This window comes from Peromyscus maniculatus, chromosome 23 (genome assembly GCF_049852395.1).
Source record: "Peromyscus maniculatus bairdii isolate BWxNUB_F1_BW_parent chromosome 23, HU_Pman_BW_mat_3.1, whole genome shotgun sequence".
NCBI lineage: Eukaryota > Metazoa > Chordata > Mammalia > Rodentia > Cricetidae > Peromyscus > Peromyscus maniculatus.
This window is the reverse complement of record NC_134874.1, coordinates 28798399-28824877: the sequence shown is the minus strand read 5'-3', so window position 1 is coordinate 28824877 and position 26479 is coordinate 28798399. Positions and strand designations below refer to the sequence as shown.

General features: G+C 53.1%; 1 protein-coding gene across 4 annotated transcripts; it reads left to right on the top strand.

The window, feature by feature from the left end:
• The first annotated feature begins 953 nt into the window (after positions 1-953).
• On the top strand, positions 954-12995 carry Trim56 (tripartite motif containing 56). 4 transcript variants are annotated; one of them, XM_006971248.4, is made up of 3 exons: positions 954-1234; positions 2791-2917; positions 3027-12995. In XM_006971248.4, exon 3 carries the CDS (start codon positions 3028-3030, stop codon positions 5248-5250), a length of 2223 nt encoding a protein of 740 aa, XP_006971310.1. In that variant the 5' UTR covers positions 954-1234; positions 2791-2917; position 3027; the 3' UTR covers positions 5251-12995. The 4 variants fall into 4 exon arrangements, with proteins under 4 accessions (XP_006971310.1, XP_076417041.1, XP_015857131.1 ...); XM_076560926.1 differs by having other exon boundaries at positions 2756-2917; XM_016001645.3 differs by having other exon boundaries at positions 2739-2917.
• The last annotated feature ends 13484 nt before the right edge of the window (positions 12996-26479 follow it).

Sequence of the window (26479 nt, the reverse complement as noted above, 5' to 3'; positions counted from 1 at the left end):
CAGGCCTTCCCCTTAGAATGGTTGTTTGATTTTTTTTTTTTCTGAATATCAAAATTCAAAGATGGAGTGTCATAGTGCACACCTGTAATCCCAACACTTAGGAGGCCAGGGCAGAAGGATCCTGAATTTGAGGCTAGCCTATGCAATACAGCAAGACCTTGTCTAAATAAACAGATAACAACAACAACAACAAACGTACAGTTTTGACTGAATGTGTTGCTTTTACACCACCGTGAAGCAGTGGGGGGGGGGGGGGAGTGGAAAGATGGTCAAGGTGAACTATCTCAAGTCAGGTACCACCTGAATGATTTCCTCTCCTCATTCTGACTGACTACCTGGCCTGTGGCATCCGACCATGTCAGTCCCTCCCTCCACAGCCTCATCTGCCCCGGTTCACAATGTCTCCTTCGCACACATCATCCTACAGACGCTCCTGTGTGTGTGTGTGGGGGGGGGGGGTCTGTGTAATCCTTTTTTCCACACAGGGGCTCCAGCAGCTCCCACAAGCCTTTAAACTTAACTAAGTAGCTGAGGCTGACATCAAACCTCTGATCTTCCTGCCTCCACCTCCCAAGTGCTGGGATTACAGCTGTGCCCACCACACTTGACTGAGGATTTTGGATCTCACTCCTCTGATCGTGTCGTCCCCCACCCCCACCCCCAACACACACCTGTTGCTCTCAGAAAGCCCTTGCCCCGGGAACCTCCTCAAATCTCTCTCTAGATAGAGCCTCCTGGAAGCCTGCCCTAAAACCCTGGAAAGTGTTCTTATCTGGGGCTCACAGCTTCAACTGCGGTTAACGGAGGAGCCTCGCCCACTGGCCGGATCACCCATCTGTCATTCCTTCCCACACATAAACATCCCACCCAATAAACAGGCTCAGAGAACCTGCCCTGGGGCAGTGCGTCTTGCTTGCTACACACACACACTCACTCAAGCTGACAGCGGGGGCCACCGGGCGCCCTGGCCTGTGGCCGCCAGACCTTCCTTTGGGAAGGGGGTCCAGCCTCACAGCCCGGGCCGGCCTGGGAGCGAGCGTCCCGGGGTGGGGTGGGGAGGAAGGCGGGGCTTGAGCCCCGGAGTGGCTGTCCCGGGCCGGGGACGGAAGTTGCAGCCCTTCACGGCTACTTTCAGTTTTGTTTCCCTTGCAGGCAGGTAGTCGGCTGCCGGCCGTGGCGGGATTTCGGGGCTCCCCGGGCCCTGCTGCGGGAGTCCAAGTTCAGCAGTGGCTGGGTAAGGAGAGATCGGGGGGGGGGGGGGGGGTGAGAGCCGGGACCCAGAAAGACGAGGCTGGGGGGAGGGGAGGGGAGTGAGAAAGCCCGGGAGAGGAGGAGGGAGGGAGGGGAGAGAGCAGGGGGACCTGGAAGGCCCGAGAGGAGGAGGCAGGTGGCGGGCCCTGTGCCTCAGCCTCCCGCCCTGTGTGGGGAGTCCTGAGTACCGACAGCCGCACCCCCACCCCCGAGCTTCCCCTCCCAACCCCGGGGGGAAAAGGGAAGTGCAATCAATCAATCAATCCTATTTACTTGTCTCTCTCTCTCTCTCTCTCTCTCTCTCTCTCTCTCTCTCTCTCTCTCTCTCTCTCTCTCTCTCTCTCTCTCTCTCGGCTGGGTCTCGCTCTGTTGCTCAGCCAGAACTCAGCACTGTAGCCATAGGATCCCCAAACGCCTTTTGTAACCAAGGCTAGCCGTGAATTCCTGGCGGTCTTCCTGCCTCAGCCTCCTGAGTGCGAGGATTCTACCTGCTTTCTTTATTAAGTCCCCACCGTGCTGGGGACTCGCAATGCCTTCCCTCCGGAAGTTTCTAGGATGCATTTGGTAGGAGAGGGTAAAATCAGATGACTCCAGGGGTCAAGGCCAGATCTCCACGGCTCCGAGGTCCAGGAGAAGGAAAGGAGATGAACTCCCCCACCCCCCAGCCTTTGTCTTGTTCTGGAATTACTTTCAAAAATAGTTGGGGCAGGAAGTAGGACTTCCTACCCTCCCAGGACACTCTCCCAGACAGATGGACAGAAAAGGGAACCAAGGCTGTAGAACCCTGTCCCGACATTGAAAATCCGGTGCTTCTGCGCAGCCAGACCGCTAGTATCCACTCATAACAGAACCCCACACCAAGATAAACGTGGTGTGTGGTGATATACTGTGTACCCCAATAAAGCTTGTCTGGGGATCCGAGGACAGAGCTAGCCACTAAATTAGTCAGGCAGTGGTGGCACACACCTTTAATTTCAGGAACTAGGATGGCAGGGCAGAGAAAGGTTTATAAAGCACGAGGATACTAGCACTCCGTAGACTGAGGATGTCGTAGAGGTAAGAACTAGTGGCTGGCCACTCTGCTTCTCTGATCTTTCAGCTTTCATCCCGATATCTGGCTCTGGGTTTTTTATTATAAGACCTTTTAAGATTCATGTTATCGTGGTGCATGCCTGTAATTTCAGCGCTCAGGAGGCTGAGGCAGGGGCAGCACAGGCCTCACTCCAGAACCTGGGAGTGTGGCTCACTTGTTAGAGTGCTTGCCCAGCATGCAAGACGCCCTAAAGTCCATCCCCAGTGCTACATAAAAACTGGTGTGCTGGCACACACCTGTAATCCCAGGGCTCAGGAAGCAGGGGCAGGAAGTTCAGAAGTTCAAGGTCATCCTCGGTTACATAGCAACGTCGTGGCCAGTCTGGGCTACGTGAGGCCGGAAGGGCTTGGGCTACCCTTACCTTTGGCCCAAGACCTGGTGTGTTAATAATTAGATTTTTCCATCTCTGAGGCCTGGGGCCTTCCTCGTCTCATTTTTTTCCACAGGATCGGCGCTACCTACAGCTTTTGCATGTTTACATTTGGTTGAGTGTAAAGAGGACGAGGTGGAAGAAAGACCTCCTTCCCCGAGTATCCAGTGTCTCCCAGAAGCCAGAACTTCCCAGCCTTCCAGGTGAGTGGGGAGACCAGCCAAGAGTAGGGGAGGGGGCAGGCTGAAGGGGGCGGGGACCAAGGTGGGGGCGTGGCCAGGGTGCCTCTGACCCCTGCCCCTTCCCTTACAGTATGGTCTCCAAAGTCTCCTCCCCTACTCTGCTGGAGGCTCTGAGCAGCGATTTCCTAGCCTGTAAAATCTGCCTGGAGCAGCTGCACATGCCCAAGACCCTGCCATGCCTACATACCTATTGCCAGGACTGTCTGGCCCAGCTGGACGTCGGTGGCCAGGTCCGCTGCCCCGAGTGTCGGGAGATCGTGCCTGTTCCTCCCGAGGGTGTGGCCGCCTTCAAGACCAACTTCTTTGTCAATGGGCTTTTGGACCTCGTCAAGGCCAGGGCTCCCGGAGACATGCATTCAGAGAAGCCCACCTGCGCGCTGTGCCCTCTGGTGGGAGGCAAGAGCTCTGGAGGACCCGCCACAGCCCGGTGCCTGGACTGCGCGGACGACCTGTGCCAGGCCTGTGCCGACGGCCATCGCTGCTCCCGCCAGACCCATAAGCACCGAGTCGTTGACTTGGTGGGTTACAGAGCCGGGTGGTATGACGAAGAGGCTCGCGAGCGCCAGGCATCCCAGTGCCCCCAGCACCCGGGGGAAACGCTCCTCTTCCTCTGCCAGCCGTGTTCTCAGCTCCTCTGCAAGGACTGCCGTCTGGGGCCGCATCTGGATCACCCCTGCTTGCCCCTGGCGGAGGCGGTGCGTTCCCGGAAGCCGGGCCTCGAGGAGCTATTGGCTGGTGTGGACAGCAATCTGACGGAGCTCGAGGCCACCCGGGTGGCAGAAAAGGAAGCCTTAGCCCAGCTGCGAGAGCAGGCAGCCAGCGTGGGGACGCAGGTGGAGGAGGCGGCTGAGCGAATCCTCAAGGCCCTGCTGGCCCAGAAGCAGGAAGTGCTGGGGCAGCTCCGGGCCCACGTGGAGGCTGCGGAGGAGGCTACCAGGGAGAGGCTGACCAAGATCGAGGGCCAGGAGCAAGTGGCCAAGGCGGCTGCTGCCTTTGCCCGCCGAGTGCTCAGCCTGGGTCTGGAGGCGGAGATCCTTTCGCTGGAGGAAGCCATCACGCAGCGCCTGCGCCAGCTTCAAGACTGTCCCTGGACCCCCGGGCCTACCCGCTGTCTGCTGCCCAAGCTGGACCTCCATCCTGGGCTCCAGGACAAGAACTGCCACCTGCTTCGACTTTCCTTTGAGGAGCCGGAACAATCCCAGAAGTTCAATGCGAAGGGTGGAGCCGGGACCCAAGGAGGAGATGAGGCTCCCAGCCAAGGCGAGGAGAGAGCCAAGGCGGGGAAGCAGGGTGACACCCAGCCCCTGAGTAAGGATGGAGCCTCGACTCCCAAAGAAGGCAAAACCCAGAGCTCCCAAGAGGATGATGAGGTCCAAATCGAAAGGGGTAACAGATCTAACAAGAAGAAGAAGGGCAAAGGACGGGGCAAGCCCGTTTCTCGGGAGCCCAGCCCCATCCTGAGGCCAAACCTCGAAGGTTCAAGCCTCCTCCCTCGGCCTGTTTTCTCCTGGAGTTTCCCCACGAGGATGCCCGGAGACAAACGTTCCCCACGCATCACCGGGCTCTGTCCCTACGGCCCCCAGGAGATCCTGGTGGCGGATGAGCAGAACCGGGTCTTGAAACGCTTCTCCCTCAATGGCGACTACAAGGGCACAGTGCCGGTTCCCGACAGCAGCTCCCCGTGCAGCGTGGCTGCCCTGCAGAACGCAGTGGCTTTCTCCGCCAATGCGAGGCTCTACCTCGTCAGTCCCGAGGGGGACGTTCAATGGCGAAGATCCCTGAGCCTCACCCAGTCCAGCCACGCCGTGGCCGCGATGCCCTGTGGAGACCGGGTCGCGGTCAGTGTGGCAGGCCACGTGGAGGTGTACAAGAAGGACGGCAGCCTGGCCACCCGGTTCATCCCTGGAGGCAAGGCTAGCCGGGGCCAGCGGGCACTGGTGTTCCTGACCACCAGCCCCCAGGGCAATTTTGTAGGGTCCGATTGGCAGCAAAACAGCGTGGTTTTCTGCGATGGGCTCGGCCAGGTGATATGGGAATACAAGGGCCCTGGTTTACATGGCTGCCAGCCAGGTTCTGTCTCTGTGGATAAGAAAGGCTACATATTTCTGACCCTTCGGGAGGTCAACAAGGTGGTCATCCTGGACCCCAAGGGGTCACTTCTTGGTGACTTCCTAACAGCGTATCATGGCCTGGAGAAGCCCCGGGTAACCACCATGGTAGACGGCAAGTATCTGGTGGTGTCCCTGAGTAACGGGACTATCCATGTGTTTAGGGTCAGGTTCCCCGACAGTTAAGGGGGCTCGGGGCTGGGACGGGGGGAGGGGCAGGCGGGAAGGGAGGGAGATGACGTAGCCGAGGGCATTTTCCCAGCTGACAAAATGCTTGCTCCTTCTGTGATTGAGGTATAGGGATAGAAGATTCCAGGAGCGGTAGTGGTGATGTGGCCGTAATCTCAGGGGCACACGGCCGGTGCCAGAAGTCAACCAAACCGCTTGCTTTTTTCACTGATGCCCGCAGCTGCGGCTGATGCTGTGTAGTTTAGGTGTCTTGAGATTTATAAGTGATTCTTGATTTGCCGTCTTCAAAACCATTCCTGAGATGGGGGTCATGACTCTGTAGAGCACTTGCCTAGAACTCACAAATGAGGGTCTGGGGAGCGGGGGTATGGCTCAATAGTAGAGCGCCTGCCTAGATTCTACCAATGAGGAGTGGGTGGTGTGGTTCAGGGCTGGAGCACCTGCCCAGAATCTCCACCGAGGGCCTGGGGGCGTGGCTCTGGTAGAGGGCTTGTCTAGCCTGCAGGAAGTCCTGAGGTCAATTCCTAGATGTACCCTCCTCCTTGGGGGGGAAAAGATAGATGGAGTAGGCCGGGGGTGGGTAGTGGGGGGGGTTCACGCCTTTAATCCCAGCACTCGGGAGGCAGAGCCAGGCGGATCTTTGTGAATTCGAGGCCAGCCTGGTCTACAGAGTGAGATCCAGGAAAGGCGCAAAACTACAGAGAAACCCTGTCTCGAAAAACCAAAAAAAAAAAAAAAGAAAGAAAGATGGATGGAGTAGATGAAAGAGCGTCTCCTAGGGAGATGACTTACGTCATTCTCCAAGCAAAAAAAGACCCAGTATATGTCAAAGACATGGTGGGCGTGGTGGAAATGGGGTGAAAACTGGCCATTCTCACAGGGGCACATGGGGTCACAAGATGCCAGAGATCTAGAATGGCGATAACGTTGCTGTGTTCTGCCAACCACCATCAAGGAGTAGAGACTCCCTTAGTGAAGTGTATGGGGTGGGTTTTAAGGTGTCAGAGGTCAGGGAGTACAGGTACAATCGGGGAGGCTATAGATGTGAGGTTAAAGCCAGGTGTGGCATCACAGCACACCTGTAATCCCAGCACTTGGGAAGCTGAGGCAGGAGGATCATACATTTGAGCTTAATTAAGCCTGTGCTACCTACAGAGACTGTGTGTAAAGGGCTGGACTCCTCTCCCAACTCTCACGCACCAGCCTGTCTCACAGAAGCTCCATCTCTGGTGGCCACATGTTAAGCTGGATCAGTGAGGATGCCCACTGTGAGGGGAGCTTAACCTTCTAGAGGGTGGCTGAGAGGTGTCGGCATCAACGCTGGTGGGATCCTGTCCAGAGAGGTGTGCATCGGCAGGGCTGTGACTTTGTGATTGTCCTTGAGTGCTCCACCAAGTGCACGGACTGCGTCATCCTGCCCTCCAATGCCCACAAGCCAGACCTCTCGCGAGTTCTCAGACACCAGCCCCCAGAAACCATGACAATAAGACCCACATGGTGCCGAGTGAGGCTCACTGGATTGAGATGCAGCAGCTGACGGGGTGGGGGTGTTTGTGGTTGCTGGGGAAGCCCATCGCCCCCCCCCCCACGGTGGTCCAAGTTTACGTCAACTAGTGCTGGTCTGACGACCAGAAGTTCTTCGGGTCAGGAGAGCAGAATCCACCTGAACTGCGGCCCTCAGGAAGCCCAGTGACCCAGTGAGTGGCCAGGCTGGCCAAGGTCTGTGCCTGCATCATCCATCCCTTCAAAAAGGAGATGCCCAATTGTCTTCGGAAGCCAGAGTAAATGTCAGAAGATGGTAAGGGAGCATCAGATCCTTCCTGGCCATTGTCCTGGGCCTTGGGGAAATGCAGGGACTCTTAACAGACCCAGGACTTCAGCAGATTTCAGGCCTTGGAGTCCGAGATGCGGGCCATTGTGACGGTGTGCTGGCCAGTGACCTCACCTGGGTGGTGGTAAGGGTGGAGGACTCCCTGACCGCTGCCCTGCAGGCTGTGAAGGGTGGCGACCTCAATGGCACTGTGGACATGTGGGCGTGGCTACAGTGAGCAAGAACGATGTTGAGTAGGTGCCTGGCTAGGACAAGACCACCTACAAGATCTGCACGGACACCCCAGCTCTTCCCCTGCCATCACCTGCAAGATCACAGGCACCCACACCAAGAAGGACGGTGAATCCCGGTTTGCCTAACACAGCGCTGGCCGAGCACCTCACCCAGGTAAAGTTGGAGGCGCGAGCGGCCTGCCGCCCTGCCCCCACACCTCAGCTCACCTTAGCAGAGGCACAAATGACACACATCTCCGCACTGGGGTGGGGGTGGAGGCAGAGATTCGGGGAGGAACGGTGTCACCGCATTTCAAGGTCCATAAAGACTCAGCCATGTTTCCTTAGCCCTCAAATAGGAGAAACACCATATTTCTTTTTAAGACCATTATGGGGCTCAGTGGGGGAAATGGTAGTGATGGTTGGATGCAAACAGTGGGATTTTATACACACAAAAAAACCATGGGATCTTTAATATAGAATGTTAGATAGATATATATAAAGAAAACAGCTAAATACAGTTGAGCCAATCAGAAGAGACATTTCAATAGGGTATGAATCTCCATAATCTAATACCTTTCTGATGCTTTCTGTATGTTTCCTAGGATCTTATTTATTGCTTTTCCTTAGCTTTCTGGGCAAAATTCCTTTTCAGAAAATGTTCGCCTTTATGTGAATGAAGTAAAGTGAGGTCTTTCTGTGACGGGATGGGGCGGGGAAGCCACTGAAGCCTAAAGGCCAGGTTGGGATTGGGGTGCCAAGCAGAATCTGGGAAGTCACCGTAGGGGCACGGGCGGGGGGGAAGTACGATGGGGGATGTAAAAATCTAGAGATGGATACAGATGGAGGTAAGCAGCAGCTACCACGGCCCTTTGATCTGTGGAGGCAGCTTTGGAACGGAGATGGTAGAGACGACGTGTGTGGCTGGGGGCTGTGGAGAAATGACGCTGAAGAGAAACTTAGGGGTGACGATGACATAGTGGATCGGGGGCTTTGGGACAAGTCCGGATAAAAAGTGTAGGGGTGGAGAAAGGATGTCTTTGGAGGGGGCACATTTCCTGTTTGTAGAAACCAGCACAGGAAATCACCAGTGTCCAGATGATCAACTTTGAGCACATATAAATTTTAAACACTGGACGGGGTGGGGCGAGTCTGTGATCCCAGGACCCAGGAGATGGCAGCAGACTTGTGAGTCGGAGGCCAGCCTAGGCTCCGCAGTAAGACCCTCAGAAACAAAAAGGCAGATGAGGCTGTAGTCTCAGTTGGTGGAGTGCCTGCCTAGCATACTCAAAGCTCTGGTTTGATCCCCAGCACTGAATAAAAACAGGTCTAGTACATACCTGTAATCCTAGCAGGAGAATCAGAAGTTCAAGGTTATCCTTGGCTATATAGCAAATTCAGAACCAGCCTAGGCTACACGAGACCTTGGCTCTGAAAACAAACAAACAAGCAAAAAAAAAAAAAATCTAAAACAGATATAAAGATACATGCAAAGCACAAAGGAAGCCATGGAATCCAGTAGGATTACAAAACAACATGGAATTTTGATTTGACCAGGAAAAGCTGAATCACCAGTGCACCCCTTAAAAAAAGAGACCTGTTTGGACAAAGACAAAATAGTTCACGCACCCAGGACGGGGTTGGGGGTTGGGGGTATCTACTAGCAAGGACTGGTAAAATGAAAAAGAATTCGCTAAATAAAACCACTGGCATGCGCCAGCGATAAAGTTAAAAATGTGTTCTGAAGAAAGACGTAGATTCCTGGCACTGTAAACCGATGCCTCCCGGAGAGACATTTGGCAATATTTGCCACAGGTTTTATTATTTTTTTTTTAAATGATTGTAAAACTACATTAATCTCAGCCTGCCTAGAATCCACCGGGGGCTGAGGGCTGAAGGGTCCATCTAGAATTCCCCAGTGAGTGGCGCAGTGTGTGTGTGGGGTGCTTCCTTGATTCCTGTCCCCTCTCTAGCGCTGGGGGGGGGGGGAGATGCTATCCCACTTTGGGGAATACATTCTGGAGAAATAATTCACGAGCAGAAAAATGTTTGCTGTTATTAACTGGAAACTAACTGCCCCATGGTGGGGTGGCGGCTGAGTAGGCTGTGGGTCTGTTGGAAGAATGAACTCATGTGGATAACAACTATGAAAAGTATTTGGAAGAAATAAATGGTATGTGGTGCAGTCATCGGGGAGAGAAGAGAGGGCGTGAGGGGCTGGGGAGCCGGCTCAGTGGGTAAGAACGCTTGCTATACAAGCGCGAGGACCTGAGTTCGAATCCCCGGCACCCATACAAAAAGCCAGGTGTGGCCACATGTACCAGAGCTATAAGGGGGGTGGGGTGGGGAGGGGCAGAGTCAGGGCTTGGTTGCTCCAGATTCAGTGAACGACCCTGTGTCGAAGTTATAGGTGGAGGGTAACAGGGAAGGACACTTGGTGTCCCCTAGACCTGGTGCCTGCCTGCACACAGAAGAAAAACAGGGTGGTTGACCGGGGCACTCTGACTGCACGTGTCAGCGGGTGAGATGTGTCCGAATAGCTACCGAGCAGACAATGGATTCCTAATCTGTAAATAGCCAATGATTTCGGAGGTTACGTCTTTTTGAGTTATTTTGAGCTGGTATTCACATCTGCACATTTCTTTTTCAGTGAGTATTATATGCTTGAGTACTTCAAGAAAATATGCTTCTATAAATACTATTTAAGAATAACTAACCACTGGGCCAGATGTGGTAGTGCGCTCCGGTAACTCTAGCGAGCAGGATGAGGGCCGGAGGAGGATTGTTATTTCGAGGCCGGGTGGTCTCCACAGGTGACAGGATGGCTGTGAAGTCCCCAGTGTTCGTTCGGGAAGTCTGGCTGAATTCTCCGGACCCATCCAGACCAAGTGGTGGGGTTACAGATCGGGGTGGGACCCGAGGAGTTGTATGAAGGCCCAGATAGTGTGTGTGTGTTGTCCTGAGTCTCTTCAGGTAGCGTGATGGCCAACTGTAAGTCTCAATAAACGTCTGTGAAATGAATTAACATGTAGAGAGGGGGTCAGACCGTTCGGCCACAACCTTTTAAGCCAAATTGTGTAGAAATCTTGGCTGATGGGAAGTCTCCAGTAGGGGGCACTGTTGCGCCTTCTAAGGCGAGACTTCAGAAACAGGATTGTGGTTTTCTAGCTTCTTTTAGAAGAGGGAGCAAGGGACAAGGTTCTAGGGGTTTCTGTGCCGTTTAGGGTAGCGGCAGCGCTGCAGAGGCACACAGGAACCTGGAAGGGAGGGGGGGCTAATGCAGTGAGAGGCCTTTAGAAATGGAGCCAGGCCTGGTAGTGGGGCAACTGGGAGGCTGAGGCAGGAGGATAGGGGATTGTAGTCCTGCCTCTGTAACTTGGCTAGACCATATTTCAGAGTGAGAAATAAAGAGTGCTTGGGGATAGAGAGCTTGCCTAGAACCCCCCGGTGAGGGGCTGGGGTGTGGCTCAGTGGTAGAGCACCTGCCTAGAATCCCCCAGTGAGGGGCTGGGGTGTGGCTCAGTGGTAGAGCCCCTGCCTAGAATCCCCCAGTGAGGGGCTGGGGTGTGGCTCAGTGGTAGAGCCCCTGCCTAGAATCCCCCGGTGAGGGGCTGGGGTGTGGCTCAGTGGTAGAGCCCCTGCCTAGAATCCCCCAGTGAGGGGCTGGGGTGTGGCTCAGTGGTAGTGGTCCTGCATTCAGTACCCAGTGCCAGGAAGAGGGAGGTACCTGGTTCTGAAAGAGAATCCCACAAATGCTTAAGAGACAGAACCAAGGCCTTCGGGGGGCCTTGGAAGATGAAGGGAAGTGAGAACTCAAATGGGTGGGAGTTGGAAGGCACCGCACACTAGAATGTGGAGGGTGATGGGGAGGGTGGCCTTGAGCATAATTTGGAAGTAAAAATCTACACCTTAACTGACCTGGGAATCCTGGTGAATCCCACCCAGACTCAGAATCTTCTTTGTCTTCAACCAATACCTTAACCACATAGCAACTACTTGATCAATTATTCTCTTCCTGACTGCAACGGTCCAGGTTGTATGTGATTGGGAACAGGCCGATGTTGTTTGGGGAGGGAGGCAGGCAACAGAGACCATATCTGTGTTTTTTATGTCCAAATGGCTCTGCTCCTTCATTGGAGTAGGCCTGAATGGGAGGAGTTGCAAGCTGGGCGTGATGGCATACCCGTAACCCCGATGCTGGGAAGGCTGAAGCGTGGAGATCATGCCAGCCTGAGCTACAGGGTGAGACTTGGTCTCAAAACGAGGGCTGGAGAGGTAGCTCTGTGGTTAAGAGTGCTTGCTGCTCTCACAGAGGATCTGGGTTCAATTCCCAGCACCCACATCAGGTGGCTCACAACAGCCTGTAACTCCAGCTCCAGGAGATCTAGCTCCATCTTCTGGCCTCCAAGGACACCTGCACTTACGTACATATATAGCCACACACATACACATAATTAAAAATAAATAACATTCTGGCTGGTAGTGGCGCACGCCTTTAATCCCAGCACTCGGGAGGCAGAGCCAGGTGGATCTCTGTGAGTTCGAGGTCAGCCTGGTCTACAGAGTGAGTTCCAGGACAGCCAGGACTACACAGAGTAACCCTGTCTCAAAAAAAAAAAAAAAAAAAGGAAAAGGAAAAGTAACATTCCTAAGAAAGTCTGGCTAAGGCTACATTGTAAACCTTCTTCTCCTGGGGACATTTGTTTTAATTTCCAGAGGTTACACAAACAAGCCACTCACCAAAACACACAAGTGACCACAGGAGCACAGGGGACCAACAGCCCAGCTGGCTGAGGGTCAGGGCCGTCCGCCAAGCTGGCTGGGAATCGGCTGTTCCCAATGAGGACCAATTACTGTCGCCATTTTGGGAAAGTGAAAAAAAATGTCGAGAGTGGCCTATCTTTGTATAGTTTAGAGAAAATATGACTGAGGGCGGTGGGGCAAGATGATGCTCTCTCACTGTGGACCTGTTCTATCTGTGAAGTGGCATCATTTCCTCAATCCCTATGGGCACAATTCTGAAGGTACAGACGGTCAAGGGAAGTGTTTAAAAAGTTGTTTTTAAGGAAATGATAATGTTGGGGATCTGAGCTAGAGGCAGAGTTTGATTGAGGGGTGCCAGGGTCAAGGTGCCTGGCCATCTCTCTTTGGCCGGGAAGTTGAGGGTGGGAACAGTCTTTTCACTGGGGAATGGAGAAGGGGTGCAGACCTGAGAAATGGGGAGAAAGCTGCCTTACCCTAGCTGGGGCTAAGCTGCCAGGGAGAGCAGCCTGAGGTTGTTCAGAAGTGGGCTGGACGGAGGGTACCAGAATCAGCCCATCCGATTGACCCGGGGACTTAGTTTATCAAAATGCACCAGGGAGGAGCAAAGGTTAGATCTTCAGGGACTTCCAGACACCGGGGCTTGGAGGAGCAGAGAACATTGACTGACGTCATTCTCTCCTGATGCACCCGGTGAGGTGTCTTGGTGACTGAGTAGAGGAGGGTGGGCCTGTGGAGGGAAGAGGACCAGAAGAAGCTGGAGCTTCGGGAAGTTGTAGCGGGTTATCTCAGGGGCCAGGAGGGGGTGGCGTGAAGGCAGGGCCTGAGGGTCAGCCTCGCCCGCTTCTCTCTGATGCCAAGGACCAAGTGCCTGTGCTGTGAAGACTCAAGTTGCCTATGTTGTATCTCCTGTTTCTTAATAAAGTTCTGCAACCGTTTCTGTGGTGATGACTTCTGTGTGGCTGGCCTCGTCTGCTCTCTATGGCTGTGAGGAAGACGCCGTGACCAAAAGCAGTTTGGGGAGGAAAGGGTTTATTTCAGCTGGTCCCCCCTCATCAGGGGAAACTGAGGCAGGAACTGATGCAGAGACCATGGAGGAACGCCGCTTACTGACTTGCTCTCCCGGGCTCGCTCAGTTTGCCCTTTTTCAAACACACACTTTCTTTTTTTAATTTTATGTGTGTGGATATTTGTCTTGCACGTAAGTCTGTGTGACACATGTGTGCATTGCCCTCAGAGGCCAATAGTCAGATCCCCTGGGACTGGAGTTAGAGCTGTGGGTGGACTGCCATGTGAGTACTAGGGATGGAACCCGAGTCCTGTGGGAAAGCAGCCAGTGTTCTTAACCACTGAGCCATCCCTCCAGGCCCTCAGCTTGCTTTTTTTATGCAACTCAGGTCCATCTGCCCACAGGTGGTACTACCCATAGCGGGCTGGACCCTCCTCCATCAACATCAATCAAGAAAATGGCCCACAGGCTTCCCTGCTGGCCGGTCTGATGGAGACTGCTCCTCGGCTGACAGTCCCTTTTCCTAGATGACTCTAGTTTGTTTCAAGTTGTCAAAAAAAAAAAGGCTATCCGACACACTGGCTGTGACTAAAATTACCTCGCAGGGGCTGCGGCGATAGCTCAGTGAGTGAAATGTTCGCCACACACAGGAGGGACTGAATGCAGACCCCTAGCACCCACAAAAAAACCTGGCTTGGTGATGCATGTCTGTGATCCCGGGTGCCGGGGAGTGAGATGGCAGATCCCTGTAGTTCATTGGTTAGCTAGCCTCGCCGCATCTGAGCTTCCAGCTAGATGAGAGGTCCTCTCTCAGTTATACAGCCACAAGATGGCTCAGCAGGTGCTTATCACCAAGCCTAATGACCTGCGTTTGATCCCGGGGACAGACAGGGCAGAGGAAAGGATGACTCATGCAAGGTGTCCTCTGGCTTTCACATGTCCACCATGGCATGTGTGCCCCCCCCCCCCCCCCCCCGCACAAATACAAAATAACATAGTGTGTGTGTGTGTGTGTGTGTGTGTGTGTGTGTGTGTGTGTGTAAGAACAATTGAGGAAGACACCCAATGCTGATTTCTGGCTTACACGTGTATATGCACCCCACACATACACACAGCTACACAGACACACAAACACGAACACACACAGTGACCCTGCAGAGACAAGGGCAGAGCATATCAGCCCACAGGTTCAGAGGTCTCAGTCTGTCGTGGCAATGTGGGTGTGTGAGGAGGACTCCATGTATCGGAGAAAACCAGGAAGTAGTGCAGACGGAAGCCAAGGGCAGGTGTTACCTTCTAAAGCCCACCCTCGGTGACATGCTCCATCAGGCAGGCCCCACCTCCTAAAGGTCCCCATAGCCTTCAGGATAGTACCACAAGCCAAGGACACAAGCTTGGAGCTGGAGAGATGGCTCAGCAGTTAAAGCCTGTACTGCTCTGGAAAGGACCTGAGTTCAGTTCCCAGCACCCACCTGCTCATAACCTCCATTAACTCTAGCTCCAGGGGGATCTGACGCCCTCTTTTGGCTTCTTTGGGTACTGCATGCAAGTGTACATGCTCAAACACACATACACACATAATTGAAAATAAATAAATAAATAAAATCACAAAACATGAGGCCGTGGGAGACATTTCAGATCCAAACCAAGGCAGATGAGTTCACAGACATGGAGAATGTGCCACACCAGGACCAGAGAAGCAGAGTCAGATTGTCAGGGTCACCTGGTGGTCACTCCCAGGGTGGCCGCACAGATTCCTTGGGGACGTTGCAGAAGCCAGAGCAACCAACACGATGGCCCCTGTGGTCCAGCCTCCTCTCAGCTCATCTTCTTCTGCAGGATAAGTGGAGCCACTGCTGATCTGCGCTTCCTGAAAGCCAGGCACTGAGCCGGTAAGATGGCCCGGCAGGTAAAGATGTTTGCTGCCAAGCCCGATGACCTGAGCTCAATCTCTGAAGCCCACGGGGTAGAAAAGTGACTCCCTCAGGCTGTCCTCTGACCTCCACACATATGCAGTGGCATGTGCAGGCGCACACGCGAGCACACACACACACACACACATGCACACACGCACACCATACTCAATAAATACATAATGTAATTTTTTTTTTAAGAGAGACATGGTAGCATGCACTTATAATCCTAGCTCTAGAATCTTGGATTCTCTGGAGTGGATCTCTGGAGTCTTAGGTTAGGCCCCGTTTCAAAAATACAAGGTGAATGGTGCCTGAGGACCGACAGCCATGGCTGTCCTCTGGTCTCTGATCCCTCACGCTGGCACACACGTGCTCAGGAACGCCCACACACAAAGCAGGAAGACACAGTGAACAAAAGAGAATGGAGGCCTTGAAGAAGTCTGCCGTGGGGGTATGGGAGGGTAGCCCTGAGACATTTCCCATTCCCGGTTCCCTCTCCAGCCTTGCTCTCCCAGCCAGGACCCCCAACAAGGAGAAAGAATGTCAGCTCCCGAGGAGGGAATGCTGTGATCGGCCTGGCTGGGGCACAGGGCCTCGCTGCTGCAGTGACAGCCTACAGAGGAATTCTGCAATTCATTCTCCGATGACTAAGCCTGGACCTGGGCGCCGGGGCGAACCCCGGGGAACGTGACTCAGCAGCAAGCTGAGGGGGCCTGGCGACAGGAGACAGCCTCCGTCCATGTGAGCCAAGATTACGGAGAGAACAACCAGTTCCCAGCTCCCAACCCCAAGGCGGAGCGCCTGCCTCTGTGGTCAGGCCCACGAGGGGCTCGTGCTGCGAGCCATGTGGCCACGAGCCTCCTCCAGCCAAGCCTGCCTGTCCTGCTGCGCACTCGGCTACACCAGAGCCAGGGGCCCCCTCTGCCGCCCACAGCTCGGGTGAAAAGCCTTGTTACGGGGAGAGGCTGGGTCCCAGGGAGGGCAGGAGAGACAGAGAGAGACGTGGGGGTGGAGGGACTCATCCTAGGCCGGGGACATGCTAGATGCGTGATGATTCCAGCTTCCTGCCTGTATTGAGGAGCTGGGAAGGGAGGTCATCAGCTTGACTGTTCTCAGGGGCCAACTCCAAGAACATCATTGCAGACTCAGAAGTAATCATGTCTATTTTCTCTTCTCCAGAGCCTTAGGGATGGTTCAATGAACTATTGGGGGGTGATGGCAGGGAGGGCACCCCTAGTTCGCCATGGTGGGCCACACCTGTAACCCCAGCACCTAGGAGATGGAGGCAAGAAGATTATGGAGTTTAAGGGGCAGCCTGGGCTACATAGCAAGACTGTCCCAAACAAAGAACACACATGGATAGGAGAAGGGAACGGAATGAAAGCTGGAAGGGACCGAGAAGAAGAATGGCATCCTCAGAGAGAGAGAGAGAGAAGCCACAGCCGTGGTGTGGTCATTCAAAGAGAAGGTCGCACAGGCCATCTCCCTCCAGCCTTGGCCCTTGCTGGCATCCCCGGGCCTTGTTGGCATGGACGGGCTTATATGCATAACAGGATAAGGACTGACTCAGCCAAGGGCAGGTACTCCTTAGAGGTCTGCAGGCCGAGAAGACACATCATGAGTCCGTGGCAAGTCTACCTGTTTTTGTCCAACCTAAACCAGACCTTAGGGGTTCCTGGCAACTCCGTAGTTGGGGTGAGGCCCTGGGGCCAAACACAGGGATCCCTTTTCCTTGGGAAGTAAGTATGAGTAAAACTGAGGTAGCTCCCGTCTGGGGAGAAGAGATGGCATGCTTACCCAGGAGAGCTTTCTGCTGAGTGCTTTTTGAAACAGTTTCAGGTAGCTCAGGCTGGCCTCAAACTCGCTCTGTAGCTGAGGATGGCCTTGAACTTCTGATCCTCCTGCTTCTGCCTCCCAAGGGTTGGGATTATAGGGGTACACCACCACAGACAGTTATGTGGTGCTGGGGATCGTGCTAGGCAAGCAAAGAAGCCACAGAACAGAGATACAGCCCCAACTCTGCCCTCGGTTTTTGTGTTTTGTTTTGTGGGGTGGTTGCGTTTTTTATTTTGGTTTGGTTTGGTTTTTTTGGTCGTCGTTGTTTCCTGAGGCAGAGTCTCATTCTGTAGCCCAGGCTGGCTTCAAAGTTGCGACAATCCTCCTGCTTCAGCTCCCCTAGTCCTGGGATTGTATGGAGGAGCCACCACACTGGTTCCTTTCCGCTCTGTGAAACAGGGCCTTCCCATGCAGCCTGAACTGGATGCAAACTCAGGATCCTCTGGTTGCTGCCTCTGGAGTGTTGCGGGTGAAGCTATGTCCCACCACACCCGCTAGGAACTCTGTTCAGTCATGGAAAGACGGTAATTCCTTAGAATAACTCCTGAGAGGCTGAGGAGATGGTGCGGTGGGTAAGAGAAACTTGGGGCCCAAACATGAAGGCCCGAGTTCGATTCCCTAGCACCCACCTAAAAAAGCCGGGCATACACACAAGCCTGGAACCCCAGTGCTGTGGGGGAAGGTGGGGCCGAGATAAGCGGGACCACCGGGGAGACACCACCTCAAAGGAGTGAGACGAGAGTGGCAGAGCAGGACACAGACATCTTCCTCGTGTGCACACGTACATCACACAGACACTTATGCATGCGCACGTACATCATACATACACACACACAAAGTAATTAAAACAAGTTAAAATGTAAAAAGAATGGTTCCCGAGATATACATAGAATATATCGGATGGATGGATGGATGGATGGATGGATGAATGGATGGATGCATGGATGGATGGATGCATGGATGGATGGATGCATGGATGCATGGATGCATGGATGCATGGATGGATGGATGGATGCATGGATGGATGCATGGATGCATGGATGGATGCATGGATGCATGGATGGATGCATGGATGCATGGATGCATGGATGGATGGATGGATGGACGGACGGACAATGGTACCTGGGAGCACCAAGTCTAAGCCAGGCCCTTTTCTACTCAGTGTGTGTTATCTAAATTCTCTCCTTCCCGGTTCTACAAGGCTGGCCTTGCTGCCTATGCCTGTTCCCATGCCGAGAAAGGAGAGAGTATGGAATTATGTAACACGCGCAGAATCACCAGGAGCCAGGCAGACAAGAGCCCTCAGGGCCGACTGAGGCCAACTGTTACCACACCCAGACCAGGGAAAGCTACACCACACTCCATATCTGATGGCTGGCCAATCTCTCTCTCTCTCTCCTCTGTGTGTGTGTATGTGTGGTGTGTGTGTGTGTGTGTGTGTGTGTGTGTGTGTGTGGTGTGTGGAGGTGTGTGTATGTCTTTCCAACTTCTCACGGGACACTATTCTAGCCCCCTCCATATTTCTCTGCTCTGATGTGCAGATTCATTTTGTCTGGGGAAAAATAGGAATTGATGGCGGGGGTGGGGAGTGGGGTGGCAGATGATGGGGAAGGGGATCTGATCTGACTTCGAGCTAGCCTGAGCTTCAGGTTGTTCCTGCCCTCCACCTGCAGAGACAAGAGGACCTGGTGTCTTGGAGCTTATGTGTTGTTATTGTTGTTTTCTTTGTTTTAAGATTTATTTATTTTTTTAAATGACCCCTCTGTGCGTGTGTGTGTGTGTGTGTGTATGTGTGTGTGTGTGTGTGTGTATGTGAGTGTGTGTGTGTGTGTGTGTGTGTGTTTTGGGAGAGGGGTATCTGCATGTTCAGTCCCCATGGAGGCCAGAAGAGAGCCCTGGATTCCCTGGGGCTGGAGTTAGTCACCTGGTGTGAACCACCTGACCGAGGCTCTGGGAACTGAACTCTGGTCCTAAGAGAAATATGTCCTCTTAACTGCTAATGTTCACGTATGTAGGGATGAACGTGTATGTAAGCATTCGTGTGTGTGTGTGTGTGTGTGTGTGTGTGTGTGTGTGTGTAGGTCAGAGGACATCCTTGAAGGTGTCCTCAGGAACACCACTCACCTCCTTTTTTTTTTTTTTTTTTTTCCTTTCTTCGGAGCTGAGGACCAAACCCAGGGCCTTGCGCTTGCTAGGCAAGTGCTCTACCACTGAGCTAACTCCCCAACCCACCACTCACCTCCTTTGAGACAAGATCTCCCATTGGCCTGGAGCTCACCAATTTGGCTGAACCGGCTGGCCAACCAGGCCCAGGGATTCTCCAGTCTCTGCCTCCCCAGGACGGGGATTGCAAGTGTGCCCCCCCCCCATGCCTGACTTTTTGTGTAGGTTCTGGGGCTCAAAGCTAGGTCCTTATATTTTCATGGTAAACACTTCACCAAATGAGGCATCCCCGGCACCACACCCTTCCTCCTGGCTCCCTGGTGTTTTATGGTCAGCGGGGCCTTTCCTGTGCTGGAGTTCAGCCCTCCCAAGCAGGAAACCCACAGAAAATTGGTTTGGGGTGAGTTCCCTTTCCCTGCACTTGAGCTTTGGGGAGCCACCGCGCAGTCTGTCTAGGGCAGGGATCAGAGTTGGGGGTTCACTGTGGAGAGTGTACTTGCATCTTGCCCCTGTCCTTGGGCCCACATGCCTCGGGCCAGTTTGAATACAAACCCACGCACTCTGGCTGCCTCATCTCTGCAGTGGCCTTGACCTGGGTAGCATAGCTCTTTCCTCTGGGGTGAACATGACCTCCACCATAATGAAGCTGAGGCATTGTGACGACCTCCTGAGATCAGGGCATGAGGCCCCTCCCCTCCTGGACATTCCATTCCCCGCTCTATACATGGCAGACAATGAACCAGGGTGGGACATTTCCAGGCCGTAGTCCTCTGTAAGTCACTTAGGGGACTTTCCAGGGATGCAGCCACCTGTGAGTCACCCAGGCCCCTGAAAGTTACCCCAATAAATTCACTGGTTCATCAGGCTGGCCTTGGACAGAGCCTTTATTTGGTTCGTTGGGACTCTTCCTATCTGAGATGAATAGATGTTTATGTCTACAAGACAAAGCCATGCAAAAAAATTAACCACCCGTTTTCTGTTGCTATAACAAAACGCCTGACACCAGCATTATTTATAAATGGCTGGGTACAGTGGCTCACCCCAGCTCTTAGGAGGCTGAGCCAGTGGATTATAATGAGTCTGAGGCCAATTTGGGCTGCACACTGAGCTCCGAGGCAGCTCCAGACAGAGACCCTGTCTCAACAAACAACACAAGACAGTGGGTTTGCCTGGCTTGCAGTTCCAGATGAGAGGAAGTTCAAGGACATGGCCCTGACATCAGATGGGGTCTTCTTGCTACATTAACATGACAGATGTCTTATGATGAAACAGAAGAAGCCTGGTCATGTCTCTCATCTCCTAAGAGGCGGGCAGCGGCCCCACGCTCAGGATTTCATCTAGTATTACTTCCTCAGGCCTTCTTTCCAAACGTCAATATGGGAACCACAGGGTTATATTTACGGTGTGTAACACTGGGTGCGTCTCTTCAGTCCCCTGCCAGCCCCCATCCACCCACCAGCTTTTGTTTTCTGAAGAGGAAGAAAAAAAAAATTTTTGCGGTCAAAGAAAAGTTGCCCATAAAGGTGGAAGGAAAACTCTTGCAGGTGACTTCAGGTTATGTGTGACAATCCTGGGGAAGGAAAATGTTGACCAGCCATGCACGGTGGACAGGTTTATAATCCCAGCATTCAGGAGGCAGAGGCAGGAGGATAGCTATGATGTCCAGCCTGGTCTCCATAGTGAGACCTTGTTTGGAAAGAGCAGGAAAGGGGCCAGGGAGGTGGCCCCGTTGGTTAAAGCGCAAACACGAAGACGTTGGTTCAAATCTCAGAACCTGCGTAAAAGCCAGACAAGGCTGTGCACCCAAGTAACGTCAGCACTTTCCAGAAACAGGTGGCTCCTTGGAGCTCACTGGCCAGCCTCATCTAGCCAAACCAGAGAGTTCCAGGGTCAGCGAGAGACCATGACTTGAAAAATAAGGTAGGCATTGAAGAGTAGTTAAGATCACTGGCTACTCTTCCAGAGGACCCAGGTTTGATTCCCAGCACCCACATGGTGGCTCACAACTGTCTATAACTCTCTCTCTCAGACCCAATACATGTGGTGCCCAGACATACATGCAGGAGAAACACTCACCCATATAAAAATAAATAAATAAATAAAAATTTTTAAATAAATAAGGTGGGGCCAGCGAGAGGTAAAGGCCCGTGCTTCCAACCTGATGACCCCGAGTTCGATTCCAGAATGCCACATACAAGGGCAAAAGGAGAGACGACTCCACAGAATTGTCCTCTGGTCTACAGAGTGAGTTTCAGGCCAGACGGCACTTCATAGTAGAACCCTGTCTAAAAACAAACGGGGGGGGGGTATGTAGATCAAGAGCATTAGCAGATTTGAAGATGCACAGACTATGCTCAGGGAGACACAGAGCTGTGAGACTTCATCCAAGGAGAACCTGTGTCCATGTTGGAAACTCATACATGGGACTCTGCATGGGACCAGGGGAGATCATCCTCATCCGTGTCTACATGGGAGAAGGGATGTGATGGTTAGTTTTGCCAGACACAACCTGGAAACACTTGGGATGAAAGTCTCAACCAGGGATTGTCTAGATCAGGTTGGCCTGTGGGCAGGGTTGTAGGGGTGGGGGGTTCTTTACGATGTTAACTGATGTGGGAGACCGAGCCCCACTGAGGGCAGCGCCATTCCCTAGACAGGAGATGCTGGGCTGTGAGCTTGCCTGCATTCATTTCTCTGCTCTTGATTGCGGGTGTGATGCAACCAGATTTTTAAAACTCTCTGCCTTTAAGTCGCCTTCTGTAAGTCTATTTTACCACAGCCACAGAAATGAAACTTGGACTATCAGGGTGTTCCCAGTCAGGGCAACCTGCCAGATTTTGCCTCTTCGAATAATCAAGACTGGAATTTCCCCCTGAAGCTCATTTCCTACCGTTTCATCCTCAGCTGAGGGCCACAGCTGCCAAGTCTAAGCTACCAAGGCTGAACGCTGGGTATGCACCAGGCACAGGGCCCCTCCACAAGCGGCTTCCTGTCCTGCCCACCTGCGGTAGTTTCTTATCCCGTGGCTGCAGCAAAAGACCTGACCCAGGGCCAGCGAGATGGCTGAGCAGGTAGAGGCACCTGCCACCAGGCCTGATGACCTGAGTTTGATCCCTGGAACCCACGTGGTAGAATGCTGTCATCTGATCTCCATACATGCATCGGGGCACAAATATGCACACACAGGCGCACACACACACATCACACAAAAATAAATAAAATGTAGTAAAAAAAATATATGTGTGTGTGTATGTATGTACATATATGTATGTATGTATGTATGTATGTATGTATGTATATAAAGTACCTGACCAAAGAGGAAGGACTCATTTTGGCTCCCAGTTCCAGGGTGCAGTCCACTGTGGCAGGGACATCATGGCGGAGGAAGCTCCGGGCTGGTCACATCGCACCCTGAGTCAGGAAGCTTCGCTCTCTTTTATGCGGTCCATGCCCCTAGCCCATGACACGGAGCCACCCGCAGTTAAGGTGAATCTTCCACCTCAGTCTCAGCTAGACCGTCCCTCCCAGGCGTGCTCAGACGATTGCCTTCTAGGACATCCTGGGTCCTGTCACACCGATCTCAGCCCTCCCTCTCTCCGAGGCCTCTGTCCCAATACAGAAGGTTTATCGCTGCCGTGGTTTGAGTGAGAAAATGCCCCCCATGGGCTCACGTGTTTAAACCCTTCCTGCCCAGGTGGTGGTGGCACTGTTTGGGAAGGTTAGAGAACCTTCAGGAGGTGGAGCCTCGCTGGGTACATCCCTGGGGTGGTGGTGGTGGTGAGGTTTTCCCAACCCACCCCCACGTCCTGTTCCCACTTCCTCTGCTGTCTGTATTCAGATGAAATGTGACTGGCTGGCCTCGCGCCCCTGCCGCCCGCCCGGCCTTCCCCACCGCGATGGACTGACGCCTCTCCGCAGCCTGGAGCCCAAACAGCGTCTCTCCCCGAAGTCTTTCCTCTGGTGTTTTGTCACAGTGGCGTCATACGTCGTGAACACACCCCTCTCCTCCTTGGAGGGAGGGCATGGAGAGCAGAGCTGGACTGGATTCCGACCCGCCACTCACCCCCGCTGCTTCTGCGCGTGACCTTCTTCTGTGTGACCTCCGCAGAACTTCTGCGCCACATTTGTAAAATGAACGTTGTTAGACGTATCGTGAGACTCCAGGAACAAGCAAACGAAATTTAAGAATGTCAGCATGGGGGCTGGCAGGAGAGCTGAGCAGCAAAAGCATGAATTGGAAGCCTCCCCTCTCCCCTCCCCCGTGGACTCATGTGTTTGAATGCTTGGCCTGCAGGGAGTGGCACTATGAGGAGGCGTGGCCTTGTTGGAGTGGGTGTGGCTTGCTGGAGTGGGCGTGGCCTTGTTGGAAGGAGTGTGCCACTGTGCGGGCGGACTTTGCGGTATCCTATGCTCAAGCTAGATCCAGTGTGTGGCTCGCAGTCTCCTGCTGCTGCAGATCCAGATGCAGAACTCTCAGCCCCTTCTCCAGCACCACGTCTGCCTGCTTCTCCCCCGATGATAATGGACTGAAACTCTGAACTGTAAGCCAGCCCCGATGAAATGTTTTCCTTTATAAGAGTTGCCGTAGTCACGCTGTCTCTCCACAGCAATCGAAACCCTGACTAAGACACTACGAGAACCTGGTGACCTGAGTTCCATCCCTGGAACCCACAGTGGAAGGAGAGAATGGACCCCTTGAAATTGTGCTCTGATCTCCTCATGCATCCAAGGAACATGCATGTCCACGCTCATACGTACAATAATATGAGTGCTTTGGTAGCATGCCGGAGGCCTTAAGTTTAATCCCTAGTACTGCATCATCATCACCAACAACAACCCATATTTATTTCAAAAGAAACTCATCATATTCAGGGATGCCCTGTAATTAACATGGCACACACCTACAATTGTAACCCCAGCACTCAGGAGGCTGAGGCAGGAGATCATGAGTTATAGGCCAGCCTGGGGTATGAAGTCAGATCCTGTCTCATAAAAACAGAAACAGAAAACATAGACCTGGCAGTTGCTCATCACACACACACACACACACACACACACACACACACACACACACATCTGTACAGCCACTGGAACTGTCTTTGCAGGGTAGTTAAGCTCTGTCCAGCCAAATCCTTCCTGCCTTCCACCTGCTGCGAGGCCGCTGACCATGGCCCTGAATCAGCCCGGAGAGGCAGCCAGGCATTCTAGACACAACATAACCTCTCACCTGCGAGCCCCCTGGGATTCTCAGAAAGAGTAATTGGGAGTTCCCAGAACTTCCTATCCACGCTCAGGTCCTGCCTCCCATCTTCACACTCATTTCCCCCAAGTCAGTGAGCCACTTCCAACACCAGACAAGAGCAAAACAAAGTTTGGCACGCCATTTCCTGAAGAAATAACGTACTCTGAGATCGGCATCAGTTCAGAGATAGCAGAAGCGCGTGCTGGTCTACAGTAGAACTCATCATCTCTACACAAGGGAGTTTCACAGACAACGGGGGGCCAGCGAGTCGGTTCAGCGCGTAAAGGCGCTTGCTGGCAAGCCTCACCACCCGAATTCTATCCCTGGGACCCCACATGGTGCAAGGAAAGAACCGACTCCCCAAAGTCATCCTCTGACCTCCACGGGTGTGCTCCCCGACAAGATGTACAATAATGTAACAACTTACTTTAAAGAAAGAAAAGTAAGTCAGGTGGGGTGGTACATTCCTGTCATCCCAGCTCTTAGGAAATGAGGCAGGAAGATGGTGAGTTCAAGGCCAGCCTGTGCTACATAGCAAGACCCTGTCTTAAGACAATGACAGAGCAACATGATGTCATTTTCAGGACTGTGGGTGGGACTAGAGGTCACTGTGTTAAGTGAAGGAAGCCAGACCCAGAGAGACAAAGGTTGGGTGGATTTTCACAGATGTGGAAAGCCAGATGCTTATTAGATCAAACAGGGCAGCAGAAGAGGGGCTGCTTGGAAAAAGGGGGTTCAGTGGGGGGACAAAAGAGAGTAATAGTGACTAAACAAAGCATGTGGTACACATATGTGAAAATGTCATGATGAAACTGACACACTCGTGCACGCATGCACGCCCATGCACACATGCACATACACACCAAGTCAGGGGTGCAGTACACACACACACACACACACACACACACACACACACACACACACACCACTAAGGCAGGAGTGCACACACACACACACACACACACACACACACACCAAGGCAGGGCTGCAGCTGGGGGTGTGACTCAGTTGGTAGAGTGCTTGCCTGGCATGCATGAATCCTGGATCCCATGCCCCATCCTGCATAAGCTGGATCTGCCGGTGCACATACATCCTCAGCACTTGGAGAGATGGGGGGTCAAAGTTCAAGGATATCCCGACAGAGTGGATTAAAGGCCATTTTGGATTCCATAAGACTTCATCTCAAAAACAAAAATACCAACCAGGACTGGAGATGAGACAGCTCAGTGACTGAGCACATTGGCTGCTCTTCCAGAGGACCTGGGTTTGAGTCCCGGCACTCACATGGCAGCTCACACTGTCTGTAACTCAAGTTCCAGGGGTCCAGGGCCCTCCTCCGTAGGCACTGCACACATGTGGTATAGGCATACATGCAGGCAAAACACCCACACACATGAAAATAACATTAAATTAAAATGAAAAAGAAACATTTTGTATGATACATAAACATTTAATAATGAAAAAATCATATATATATATATATAATTTTTTAAGCAGGACTCAGAGTGAGAAGGAAGATCCCACGTTTCCTGAACCTCAAAGCCTGCTTTGACTGGTTTCTGCAGTTCCCTTGGGGCTCACTCTGAAGAAGGTAGCTAGGCCGTGGAAACATGGCTGCCCCACCCCGAGCTTCCTGAGTCCTCTCAGGACGGCCAGCTGAAGGCTCTGTCTTCGGGGCCTGACCTGGGCACGCCCGAGGCTGTCTGGATCTGGGGCCAGCTACCAGGGAACAGTGAGCTGGCAGCCTCGGCTGCACCCTGGGAGTTAAGGTTCAGTCTGTGAATAACGGGGGCCTCATCGCCGCCCTGGAACTGCAGGGGAGGGAGCATCTGGAGCTGACTCATACAGCAGGTCGGGGCAGGTGAGTGACAGGCGGGGAAGAGAGGCTCCCTCGGGCTCCCTGTGTGCCAGGCCCCCAGCAGGGCCCCCCCAACCCTTCTGTCCCATGTGCCACACTCTTGCTACCCATAGGTCAAGTCTGTGGGCTTTTTCTTCCTTGGCCCAAACCCCATAGACCCCTTGCTGGATTCTCCGTTTTTTTCTTTGTTTGTTTGTTTGGGTTTTTTTTTTGTTGTTGTTGTTGTTTTTTTGGTTTTTCAAAACAGGGTTTCTCTATGTAGCTTTGCGCCTTTCCCGGAACTCACTTGGTAGCCCAGGCTGGCCTCGAACTCACAGAGATCCACCTGGCTCTGCCTCCCGAGTGCTGGGATTAAAGGCGTGCGCCACCACCGCCCGGCGGATTCCCTGTTTTAGGAG